General features: G+C 48.3%; 1 protein-coding gene across 9 annotated transcripts in view; it reads right to left on the reverse strand.

Annotated features, from left to right (window-relative positions):
• Positions 1 to 12,816, reverse strand: part of Nipped-A (Transcription-associated protein Nipped-A) — a 270,630-nt gene that overhangs the window by 196,666 nt on the left and 61,148 nt on the right. For all 9 annotated transcript variants that reach the window (XM_077657537.1, XM_077657536.1, XM_077657532.1 and 6 more), the window contains exons 20-23: positions 12,594 to 12,688; positions 11,256 to 11,421; positions 8,374 to 8,540; positions 4,257 to 4,547 (exon numbers count right to left, since the gene is read on the reverse strand). In XM_077657537.1, the coding sequence (XP_077513663.1) occupies positions 4,257 to 4,547; positions 8,374 to 8,540; positions 11,256 to 11,421; positions 12,594 to 12,688 (719 nt within the window). The remainder of the gene's footprint in view (positions 1 to 4,256; positions 4,548 to 8,373; positions 8,541 to 11,255; positions 11,422 to 12,593; positions 12,689 to 12,816) is intronic.

Raw genomic sequence — 12,816 nt, forward strand, 5'->3', positions numbered from 1 at the left:
GCTGGGGAACCCGTTGCAACGGATACAGCCCCAGCGGCATCGGGATCAACACAAGTGCCACGTTGAATGAATATAGGCTAGGCGGCGCAAGCTGCCGCCCGATACAAAGGGCAAGGCCATCATCATCCATCCAGCGTGTGGTCGCATACTGCGCCATAGTCTTAAGCCTATTCAACACAGTGTCACCACGTTGACAGCGAACGGTAGGATCTGCAAAGTTATCGGCGCAGTGATTGTGTTGTGCATTAGCTTTGCTGACAATGAGTTCTCCTGGCCCCCGCGTTAAAAAGAAGCGACGCCAGTTTTCGCTTAAAGAAAAAGCGGACATTCTGTCGCAGCTGCTGGGAAAAAGCAAGTGGGCTTGTGCAGGGAGCTTGACATTACACCGTCAACAATGGCAACGATGCTCAAAGATCGGGACAAGGTCATAAAACTACAAAGAGAGTCGCAGCTGGCTCCCTCAAGAAAACGTCTGCGGCTGGGCAACTACCGTGGACAGCAAATTATGTGGACAGCGACTTATGTGGACAGTGAAAGCGCGGCGGCTACATACGTGGAGCTCACCACCGAAGACATCGTGAATCAAGTGCGTGAAGTGCGTGAAGTGCGTGAGCAAGAAGAATGTAGCAGCGACGAAGACGATGCCGACACTGGATCAGCGCACGAAGAGGAAGAGATTGTTTCCGGCTCGGATGTCCTAGTCTTTCTAGAAAAGACCCGATCATTCCTTGGGCACTGCAAAGATATCCCCGATGACGTGCACAGGAAGGTCGAGGATGTGGCGGCGTTCGTCCTGCAGTGCTTGTTGTCTACTCGCCAGAAGATAACAGACTTCTTCAAGCAATAAATTGTAGTTAAACTGTGCCCAGCGTTGTCGTTTATTATTTACTTACCAACACGTAAATCTGCTGCAAAGGTACGTAATTTTAGTTCTTGTGATGCATTGCTGACACGAAAATAATGGTTTTTTCAGTACTACGATATTTAAAAAAAAACGAAATAAATTCGGCGGTCCTGTGTAGTTCATTGTAACGAGATTCTACTGCTTTTCAGGGCATGTTCCCCGATATATCTGCCTAATTTGCGCACCCCTTTTTCTGAAGCCTTAACTTTAGGAAAAAAACGTACGCACATTATGAGACTATATACAGTAGGTAGTAGTGTAAGGTTAAAGAAGTCAGACCTCGCCTGTAGTACCACTAAAGTATCATGGCTGGCAGCTTCGTCCAAGAAGAGGCAGGCAATGCTGCTGTGCCATTAGCGATGTAATCGCGCACAGACTCATCCATTCTTTTGTGTACACCACCTTGATGGGAACGAAAAGTGTAGCACTAACTGCGAAGCCTATCCAAGCCAATCTATCCAATTGAATCTATTTGATTCAGGAGAGCACTTCCTCGGCTGTTACGAGTCAGTTGGTCGCAGCAGCTATGCTCATTATAACTGTTAGGTCAAATACAATTGCCGACCGATTTTTTCGGACTCGTAGGGACCTGGAAAATGGTCCGAATAATCGAACAGTCCGAAAAATCCGTGAAGTACAAAAAAATCACTTTATTGAGATGAAATCGACTTAAAAAAGTCACTGATTTTACCTTGCAGCAAATTTCTCTTGCTGGCGATGATTCACGCCTGTATTTGCGCCAAAGTTGTGCTTTCACTGTACACGCTAGAGAGCAAGGTCACGGCGTTCAGTTTAATACTTCCCACGGTTCTATGATGGACCCGGCGGCACCAGCGGGGCCATGTTGTCCACAACGCGAGTGTGCACCACACCGCTTGTCAAACACACGCAAGGACAAGGCACTTTTCATTCAAAGTGGTGGAACTGCCGGACGCAATGACGAAACGGCGAACAGATGTAACTCCGTGAAGGCGGAGCGCCACTCGGTCAACGAAACCTAAGTGACGAAACGGCGAATGGCGAACTTTACCCGCCGCGGTGGCTCAGTGGTTAGGCCGCTCAGCTACTGATCGGGAGTAACCGGGTTTGAACCCGACCGCGGTGGCCGCGTTTCGATGGAGGCGAAACGCAAAGGTGCCCGTGCTGTGCGATGTCAGGCTCGGCCCCTCTTTCTTCTTTCACTCCCTCCTTTATCCCTTCCCTTACCGTCCCAGATGTGAGACAGATACTATGCCATTTCCTTTCCCCAAAAACCAATTTACCAATTTTCAACGTATGAGACAAGTGATAACTGCCCGTGACAACATTGGTGACAAAAGCAAGTTGACGGCGCTGACAATCCGACTGCCACCTCGAAGTGGCATAGGTCGCAGGGACCTGTACTGGCAAAAATGAGGCACCAAAGGTATGTCAAGCCAATCCAACTGCAGAGTAAATTCACCACAATCCAAGATGGCGCCTTTTGCGCCGGCGAAAAGCCAATAAGATGGCCGATTTTGACCCGCAGGCGACTGAAATTAGTCTGAAAAATCAAACTTTCGGACATTTAAGGTCCGAAATATCCGTCGCAAATATGTATGCGCTTCTATAGGGTGACTGACGGTGCCTCATCAAAGTCCAAAATATCCTACAACTCCGAATTATTGGAGTCCCAATTACACATCGGCTACTGTACCAAACTTTGCAACTACATAGAGTCTTGCTGGTGTCAATTTTAGTCTGAAAAATAAAACTTGTGCACTTCACAGAGTCCAAAATATTTGTCGTGAACATATACACAATCCACGTCCTCAATAAAGTCTGAAACATCAAAGAAGTAATAATTATTTGAGTCCAAAAAATCAGTCAGCTACTGTAATCTGAAGACATATCCTTACTGTTACGACAATGAATACATACCTCCCAACTTTCCAGTCAAAATTTGGGACATAACAGTGGGGAGGGGGAGGCTTTGGAATCTGAAGTTACTCCCCAGTGGTCTTTGTTGTCCGTTTTTTTTCACCCAAGCCACATGTTGTGCAGAGTTGAAATGACACCAAGCATCTAAGATAATTCGTTCGCAAGATTTGCAGACTGCCGCAACCACTAACAGTGATCATTTCTGAAAGGCTGAATGTGTCCGATCATACTGCCACACCTTCATAGACTATTTACGCAACAACGCGGGCCACCTACAACAACTGCTGCAAGCAATGCCGGCAGCGCTGCCGTCTTTGCTCTGTGTTCTAACACATTTGGTTATTCCCAAGATGAACAAGGCTCGAAAATGGCCACCCCGCTTGTAGAGTGCATGCATGTAAAATCAGCGGTTTCAACCATGCTTATCTTCAGCAGCGCAGATAGTTTTGTGGACCATGCACTGCATTGTTTGGTATATCTAAAGTGAGAACGCTGACGATTTCGAGAGGCCACCACATTTTCAGAGTTGAATCCTTTGGACCTGCTTTTCACTTTCTAGCAGCACATCCCAAAGATTGCAAGGTAAACGGTGAACAGCCCGAAAATGCCCCACAAAAGCTCACAAAAACGCGTTAAACCAAGAGGAAAATCAACATCGCAGCTCCTGCATCGCAAGATCAGCGCCAGATCAAAAAACCTAATTTCTGAATTTTCGTAGCCGAGATACTGAGCCAACTTGTTTCGTCCCCCGAGCCAGTCGCGAGTGAGTCGGAGTAACAAGACATTACGCGTCCACCACCGGGACTGGGGGGAGAAGAAGGAGTGCTTCTCCCCCCCCATTCAAGAGAATCACATAACGTCAGAACAGCTCACTGACCACTCACGGAAGGATACATTCCCACACTTGTGAGTAATCAACTGCTCCTAGTTAGGCAATACCCGAACGGCTAAAAGAGGAGAACAGCCTCTTGCCTACCTGTGACCTTGTGCTTTACCTTATGTTAGGTTGGTAAACTATTTCCTAGCATGCTCTGCAGTTGCCTATCTCATCCGAACCTGCCATGACTGCGACTTTGCACCACGGGTTGGGGAAATGTGTCGCGTACGAGTAATGCCTGCGTGTAGCCGGCACAGACGCTCACCTTCCCGGCCGGCTGGACACAGCGTGACCCCATAAACTTCAACACTATTTATACTGAGGAAAGTCCAACAGCTATTGCCGAGACATTAAAAATCTAGAAGATTCATTAAGCAACACTGTCTTTTCAGCTGCAGCCAGATGCTGCCAGTACATGACTGGCTCCACTATGGAATGTGCTTCGCTCTCTCCCATTTCATTGATTTCCATGAAGCGCACAAACTCTGTCAATGACCACTGTGCCAGCCTTTGCCTCTCTAGATGGGACCCTAGATCTGTCGATGAATCAGGCAACGCTCGCACGTGCGCACGCACCTTGTCAACGGGCAGAGTGATGGGACTCTTGTGGTCTTGGAAGTGAACAGTGATGCAGGGCCCGGGTGAGTCACGGTCACAGAAGTCCAGCCGCTGAGGCTCCATGAGCATCTTGCGGTTGCCGCCACCGAACTTGCCCAGCACCCGGAATGCAACTTGTGCGATGCTGTCAGTCGGGTTGCGCAATGTGCGCCACAGGGCCTGCATCAGCTCTGCCCGCACAGGTTGGATGTGCTCATACAGGAAGTCGGGCTGCAGGTTGTCCACGCACAGCTCCAACGTGCGCAGGCCCTGCACAAAGGAGGGAGGTGAAGGAGAAAACGTGGTGTCGCTCTTTTTGGTACAGCAGACAAAAGCACAATCGGGGCAGGGGAGAAAGGAAAAACACTGACTTTGAAGCGAATTAAGGAGACACAGCTCTTGAAATGGTGAAAAAAGTTAGAAAATTTCGATTTCTCCAAAACGGCATATTCGTATTCAATATACTCTAAAGTACTTACCTATAAATTTTCAAGGTAGCATTCGACCTCCAATTATTGTAATAATGATATCTTAGCCCCAAAACAGCGAGTTCGGAGCTATACTGCGGCCGAACTTCACGCCCGTCGCTTCCCGCAACAACATCCGCCATGGCTGTCATCTTGGTCTAGTTTGAAAGCTGGTGCTCTTCCCTACATCCTGGTGTTACTTGCTACTGTGAAACCAACATCTGCGTTCTGCGGTTTTCTGAGGCCTCTACAACGACCCCCAACTGAATGGCGAGCAGACTGCCAATGGAATTTTCTCAACTTCGCATGTTTTTGGCATATGAGTATAGCCTTACGGAAGTTTTCATTACGTTTTTATGGTGCAATTTCAATTAATCTTATACCGTTGAATCCAGAAAAAAATCAACTATGAAGCTATCCAGTTTTTACATGGTTGAGTCAAATATATCAAGTTTTCTGAACTATAATGTCACCTAATTATATTTCATATTTATGGTGCTTTAACATAACTGAACACTGTTACAGTTAAACCTGTCTATAACGAACCTCCGTACAACGAATTCCTCGATTTTACGAAGTTTTTCTATTCCCCGTCTCCAGTCCCATAGAAATCCATGTATTTGTGACCTCAAAGTAACAAAGTGGCCGTGCGAGAGAACCTCCAAATAACGAATTTGCCCCGTCGACCGCCTCGTCTTTTTTCCCCATATTTTAAGAACATAGAGCTAAATTGTGCCAATTGCTTCGTTAGTTAATGATCAAGAACGATGAACGCCTCAAAAAAACATTCGCAGCGGCGGCGAGCGAGCATCATCACCCGTCCGCTCGGTGGTGATGATGATAATGCACAGGCGCCGCTTTATTGCTTCCGCGCCGGCAGCGCCACTCTTTGGCCGCTGGAGAAATCACTTCACTTCGTATGCGTGACACTAGGTGGCACTACACGCGTTTCTAAAAAAAACTTGTTTTCAGCTGGCGCTTTCCGAATCTGTTTCTTTGTTCCCTTCGCCGTGCCGGCGTGTGCGTGCTTTGTTCTCGACTTCGTATATCTGTGCGCCGGGTCGCGTTAGTGCTTTGACACATCGAGAATGAATGCGTCTACGAAGAAACGGAAGATATTGTCTCTTGAGGACAAAATTGCTATTCTGGACGCCGTTGCTGCAGGCGAAAAAAAGAAGGATGTAGCTGCCAGATTTGAAATCCCAGCCAGCGCTCTCTCTACGATACTCAACGCGAAAGATGCGATTCGCGGTGCAGTGGAGTCCGGTACTAGCGGCAAAAAGAAGAAGCTAAAGCCATCAACATACACCGACGTGGACAAGGCTGTATTCACATGGTTCATGGACATGAGAGCTAGAAATCTTCCTATCAGCGGCGCTCTCTTGCAGCAAAAGGCACGGGATTACGCCTGTATCTTGGGATTTCATGACCTAAAGGCGAGCAACGGATGGCTTCAAGGCTTCAAAAACAGGTATGGCATCGTTGGAAAGATAATAAGTGGTGAGTCCTCTTCTGCGGACAGCGATGCTGCCAATTCTTGGGTCGAAGAGAAACTGCCAGCAATTTTGGAGCGCTACGACGCATCCGAAGTGTACAACTGTGACGAGACCGCTCTTTTTTATCAGTTGCTTCCAAACCGCACCCTGAGCCTGAAAGGCGACGTCTGCCATGGAGGCAAGCAGAGTAAGCTTCGTTTAACTGTTTTGCTGTGTGTTAACTCGGACGGGACTGACAAGCGCGTCCCACTGGTTATCGGTAAGAGTGCCCGCCCCAGGTGCTTCAAAGGAACACACCGGATGCCCGTGAAATACGTAGCCAACACGAAAGCGTGGATGACGCGAGCCATATTTGGTGACTGGCTGAAAGCGTTTAATGGAGACATCAAGAAGCAAGGCCGCAGAATTTGCTTATTCTTAGATAACTGTTCTGCGCACCATGTTGAAGGCCTCGACCTTTCAAATATAGAACTGCAGTATTTTCCCGCGAACTGCACTTCACTAATACAGCCCCTTGACAAAGGAATTATCAAAAGCGTGAAGTGCAGCTACCGGCGTAGACTGATCCAAATGCTGCTTCTGAACATTCGTCTTCAGCGGCAAATGAAAGTGGACATTTTCCAAGCAGTTGAAATGATTGAAGCATCGTGGCGAGAAACAAGTGCGGACATTATCGCCAACTGTTTCAGAAAAGCCCACGTAACGAAAGAAGTTCACGCTGCGCAAACTGACGAAGAGGAGCACTTAGGAGTGGAGCCTTCAGGGCCGCCCGATCTCGCCGAAGCTTGGGGTTTACTGCGCGTGAATGGAGCAGCCCCGGATGACGTGCAGCTCTGCGACTTTTTGTATGCAGACGACTGTGCCGTGACTACAGAGGAGATGTCGGATGAGGCGCTGGTTGAAAGTGTCCGATGTCAGACCGACAATGATGGATCTCCAGAGGTCGAGTCACCATGTGAGATGCCTTCAACAAATGAAGTGTTGAATGCCATCGACGTTTTGCGGCGCGTCGCGGGCTCGCTGGACGATGGCGGTACAGCATTAAATACCTTGATGTGCTACGAGCGATCAGTGGTGCCGACCCTCATCAACAAACAGCAGAGCAAAATCACTCGTTTCTTTTCAGTGCAATAAATGTATTCTAGGCCATTTCAATGGCCTCGATTTTCACTTTGGTTTCGCTTCTGTATTTATTTTTCAAACTTTCTCGCGGAAACTGCATATAGCGAAAACCTCCCTATAACGAATATTTTTCGGCCTTTTTCAATTTCGTTATATCCAGGTTTAACTGTATTTCAAAGTAAGTTTTATATGGCAGGACTTTGGCTAAAGCTCCATTTCAGTTGAAACCAAAAACACTAAAGGAAACTGTTAATTACCCGTAAAAAATTACCTAATTAAGCTTGAGTTATTTTCCCATAACATGGGAACTAACTGAGATAGATATACTGAAACTAATACACTTAAAAACAGGAAGAATAAATACATGTAGACACCTAATTTCATTATTATATCTCTAATAATACAAATTTTTATTTTAAGGCCCGCGTTTCCCTGTAAATTATGATTCTGTAGCTGTCAGATTAAAAGTCGGCTAATTCAGACTTCAAGAGACAGAAAATATGTTAAAATTACCTGAAGGTCATAATTATAGTCCCCCAAGAAAGCTTCCAAAAATTAGCGGACGCCTAAAGAATGCCCAGCCTGGATTGCACTGGCACAAAAAGCCAGTCAAGGCATTGTCGGAACACTTCCAGTTCAGAGACGTCACTACCATTTGTCGCTTCCAGTTTGGTGACACCACGCTCACTCAGTCATGACGAGTCATGACATGACATGCTTGTCATGACCAAACATCACACATTGATGATATCATCATGTTATGTCATCAGGTGTGACACAAGACGGCAACACCGCCAAATGGCCTGACCAGCTCCTTATTGATCTCGCATAAAGAACATTCACTACAGTAAATTACTGCTCTTAACATGCACCATCTACTGGGAAGAGGAACAGACAGTAAACATCTAGGCTCCTAAGAGCACAAGAATGGTGGTGAGGAGCGAATGTGGCCATGTTGGGCCATGACATGTTACACGGTTGAGGGTTTGATAGGATGGCTGAGCTGCCTACCTGGCTGATCAGGGTCTGCGAGCCATTGAGCGCCGACACCAGCGGGTCCATGAGCATGGGCAGGTACGGCAGCAGGGAGCTGAGCCTCACGGGCACCGTCAAGCACAGCTCCACAAACAGGTCCTTCATGTGCTGCTTGTGCAGACCACTCTGCAGGCCATTGAGGCCTGCACACGCACCACAGCCGTCACTCAGTCTGAAGGTCCTTCAGGGTGCCAGAAGTGCCAGTTTTAAGCATGAAGTAAGGACGCATGGGGCAGGGGTGAGTTCCGATGCTCTCTGCAACTGCTGGTGCGCAGTCTGAATCTAAGTGCATCATAAGCGCTCTGGCTCCATTTACCTCTGCAGCATAAATCCCGACCGGAATAGTATAGCATGGTATGATATGTGTAAGGTCCCACAGCTGAACATGGGATATGAGAAAGGCCACACAGTGGAGAGCTCTGGATTAGTTCAACTTACCTGGTGTTAGCGATGCTACAACTGGAGCAAGTTGGTTATGCATCATTCTACTGCGCACTAATTAGAGCACAGGAGAATGATACCTGGAGTTCTTCAACGTGCTCTGACGGGCATGGCAAAAAGAAAAACAGCAGACGCTTTAGCATGGCCAAGTGCGGAACATCATGCAGTAGCAGTAGCTACGGTGGGCACTTAAGGTCCTCACGAGGTAAAAGCATTTCATCTAGATACCTTTACCATAAAGGCTGTATCAGAGCTCTAAAGGCCTCTACCGAGGTGAAGGCCTGCCAGGTGTACACACCCTAGTGGGCAGGTGGGCTGCCTGCCACAAAGCAGGCTTCAGGGATGTACTCATGTATGTAAGTATGCCCGAAATCAGAAAAGCGCTACTGCACTAAAAAAAGAACACCACGAGCACCAACTGCACCAGGAGATTAAGGGGTGAAGCCATGCACCATCTCCAGGCAGTTTAGATTGAGCAGGCCAAGCACAAAGCATGGCCTGTTTGCAGAGTATGTCCTTTCGCCCGCCACTCCCTGACACAGAGGCTGCCAACATTTGCTAACATTTATGAGGATACTGAATGGAAGAAAGGGCTGAAAGTGCTTGTTTAGCTATATGAGAGGCTGCATCCTCTTCTAAGCATTCAAGCATGACCACAGAAAGAGATAAACCCAACGAAGCACTTCAAAGCGGTTGCACCCGTCAACATGGCTAAGCTTAAAACTCTCCTCAGTGAGGCCATACACCAACGTACAGTTAAACATGGACATAAATAAATTTATGGGTGTGCGAATATTCGAAATTTCGAATATGAACCGAATATGTATGATATTCGATTCGTATTCGAACATTGATATTCGTGAATTTCTGGGAACTTCCCAAATACTCACGAGCGATCGTATACTGCGCATAGTTTCATAAATTCGACCGTCGCAAAACCACAATATCTGGGCAAATTAGCCGATAATCGAGTTAAAAATTCCAGTAAAGCAATACAGAGGTCCTATCCCCTTCCTTCTCCGCCGTTTATCACGCGGACCGACCGCGTCCCTACGCCGCAAGGCTTCACCTCGTGATAATTTCCCCAAGTGGGCTTTCCCACATATCGGCCGTGCTGCGAACAAGATGGCCGACGGCTCGCTTCGAGCAATCGCTACGCGAAATTGCGCTTTTTTTTTAAATCCTTCGGTAATTCGTTACATATTGAATGCCCACACCCGAAGAATGCGTCCTGTCGCCTTCATAACTCTCCGAGCGTGACTTCCGCCATCCCGTTTTGTAAACTACGCTATGCGGGAAAGCCTACTTGCGGAATGCCGCGAAAGCCTCCTGAAGGGGCGAGTCGAGTAGTCACAATAGGGCAAGCGATCCTGTTAAAATCTCGCCTACTGCATGGTGCATTGTGACCTGCACACCTCTTTAGCGGGCGTAACAGCAGGCATGGCAACAATGGGAAGGCCTCTGTCGCTAGGGCAAAAAAATAGCCTGGCTGCGTAGTTTCGGTTTCCAAGCTTCACCGCTGCCCTGCGGCAACTTCAAATGTCGGCCCGCGCATTCGCCGGTAGTCCAATACCAGCTCCGCGCGTCTTATTTCTTTTTCCTTTTTATAAACCACCCCACCGCTCCGACGCCAGTGTGTGTTCCCCGACCCCCATGCTTGCATTTGTGTTGCTCTTCCAGCACTCCAAAACGGGTGGCTCGTCACGGGCTTCAGGTGTTAGCGCGATGGAGCCGCCTCATAAGGCCTTACTGCATCTTCAGCATTTTCGGCAGCATTTTTGTTAACAATTTTATTAACACAGGCCTTCGGATGATCCGGGCATTTCTTCCGGTCCCTTGAACTCCAAATGAATGAGGTTTAATAGTCATCTTGTAATTTTTTGTTCCCAGTCTGGTCATTTTATGGATTTAGTTTTGCATGACTTCATTATAGTATGAAAATGTGGTGCGCGTTATAATCGAAGACGCTGCACTTTTTCTTCAGACCTTGAAAAACAGGTGCGTGTTACAATCAAGTAAGCAGGGTAACTGTGGTGTATTGCAGCGCTTACAAGAACTGCATGCATGCAAACGAAGGTCAGTCTACTGCATTCAAGGCTTGGACCACCTCAGCGTATCCTCCTTTTCGTGGCCAAGAACGCCTGAATGAGAACGCCTTCCAAGACCAATGTTATGTGCCATTAGAAAATAAGGCAAGACGCCTGCAACCCCAGCATACTGGCCACTGCAGTATGTGTGAAAAAAAAAAGTGCCTAGCAAACACACTTCAAACATTGGAGAGTTCCTTTAGCTAATCCAAAAACCAAAGAAATGAGTTGCTAACACTAGGCATTGCACGTGCAAAGTTTCCCCGTTGATTCAATTTTTCCGAACAGTGCCAGATGGCAGCAGTGGGGCCGAGAGGGGTCTTCACCCACCTTGCAGCAGTGTGGGCAGCAGAGGCAGGAACTCCTGGTAGAGCAGGTCGTGACTGCCTCCACCGATGGAACGGAATAGAGCACGCAGAAGCAGGAAGTAGTTGTACGGCTCCCGTGCACTTAGCGCCAGCTCCATGGACCGGTTCACAATGCGGTGCAGGTGGGGCTGTATACAACAGCCACAGCAGTGAGGGGACACCCACAGAGGCCTTCAACATACAGTCCTCAAGAAAAGTGCGCGAGTGCCGATGCAGGTGACTCAGGGGGCCCCTCCGATGGGCCTCCCATTATGGGCCCAAGGGCTGCAAATGCTTGAGAGAGCTAGAACTGATCTAATTAATAACCTTACACAACCTCCACACAGAAGGAGAGCCTCTCTCTGCACGGCACAAAGTGAAATGCACAGGCTCGAAGTAGCTTGTCCAGTTCTGATAAACACATTAGGCTGCCACAGCACGAGACACAAAGTAAAATATGAAGGATCAGAGGGCTTACTAAGCTACAATGTTAGATGTCACAAGACTTGCACAAATTTGAAAGTTGCACAAATTCTTAAAGGCTAGTTGTCAATGATATTAAAATGGCTCCTCCTGTCTCACCAATGTGCGCACGGCCATCAAGAACACAGAGACACTGAGGCTTGTGGGGACCTGCCCTGAAGCCCCCTGAGTTTGCTTTCCCGCGAGGCACCGTGCAGCGGCTGTCTCACCTCGAGGCTGAACGCATTCCCTTGTCAGTTACATTAACTGGCAAGAGAGGGCGCCAGCATCGCTGCGGGGGAGCCCGCGCGCGGGAGAGGGGGCTTCGGCTGGGATCGTCGGCACGGGCGGACGTGTCGCTCACAGCTCCGCTCTTCGCCGGCGGGGCGAGGAAGCGACGGGGAGACAGGCTCCCATACTCGTCCCGTCCGGCCTTCGGAGTATATATCCCTTGCCCTAGCGCGGGCGAACATTCGCTCGGAACCTTGCTGGTGAGTCGGACGACCTTGACTCATTAGCGTACCTTGTTGCTAGCTGGCGTTATTGTTTCTGTAGCAATAAATGTCTGTTTGTGTCAGCCAATGTGTCGTTCCTTTGTTCCCCCAGAGCAAGGCCCGCCGTGGTCAGCGAGCGCTCGGTAGCATACGCGATCACGGGGTGAGGTCCGGGCGGCTTTGAACCGTGTCAGCCGCGATTGAGTGGGGAGAACGTACTTATCTCCCCAATTCAACCCCACAGGCTACAAGAGAACAAAAGCATTCTGGCCCTTTACTCAATGCAGTAAAAACACTCTAAATAAACCAATCTGCTCGGCAAGCAAATGCAGTCTCCCCAAAATTCCCGATGACCAAGCACCCACCTTAAGCATAAGTTCGTTTTCGGCAGCGAAGAGGGACACGGAGCCGAAGACCAGCTTGAATAACTTCAGGTACAGGTTGGACTTGTCTGGATTGCCTGCAGCAAAGAAAGGGGACGTCCTGTGCACAGCGTGGATGACTACACTGTGCTTGAACAGCACGAGAGAGCAGCAAATATGCCTTCAAAGATGGCCAGTCTTCTGATACTACCATCGAAAGTCTTTA

Source organism: Amblyomma americanum, chromosome 3 (assembly GCF_052857255.1).
Source record: "Amblyomma americanum isolate KBUSLIRL-KWMA chromosome 3, ASM5285725v1, whole genome shotgun sequence".
Taxonomy (NCBI): domain Eukaryota; kingdom Metazoa; phylum Arthropoda; class Arachnida; order Ixodida; family Ixodidae; genus Amblyomma; species Amblyomma americanum.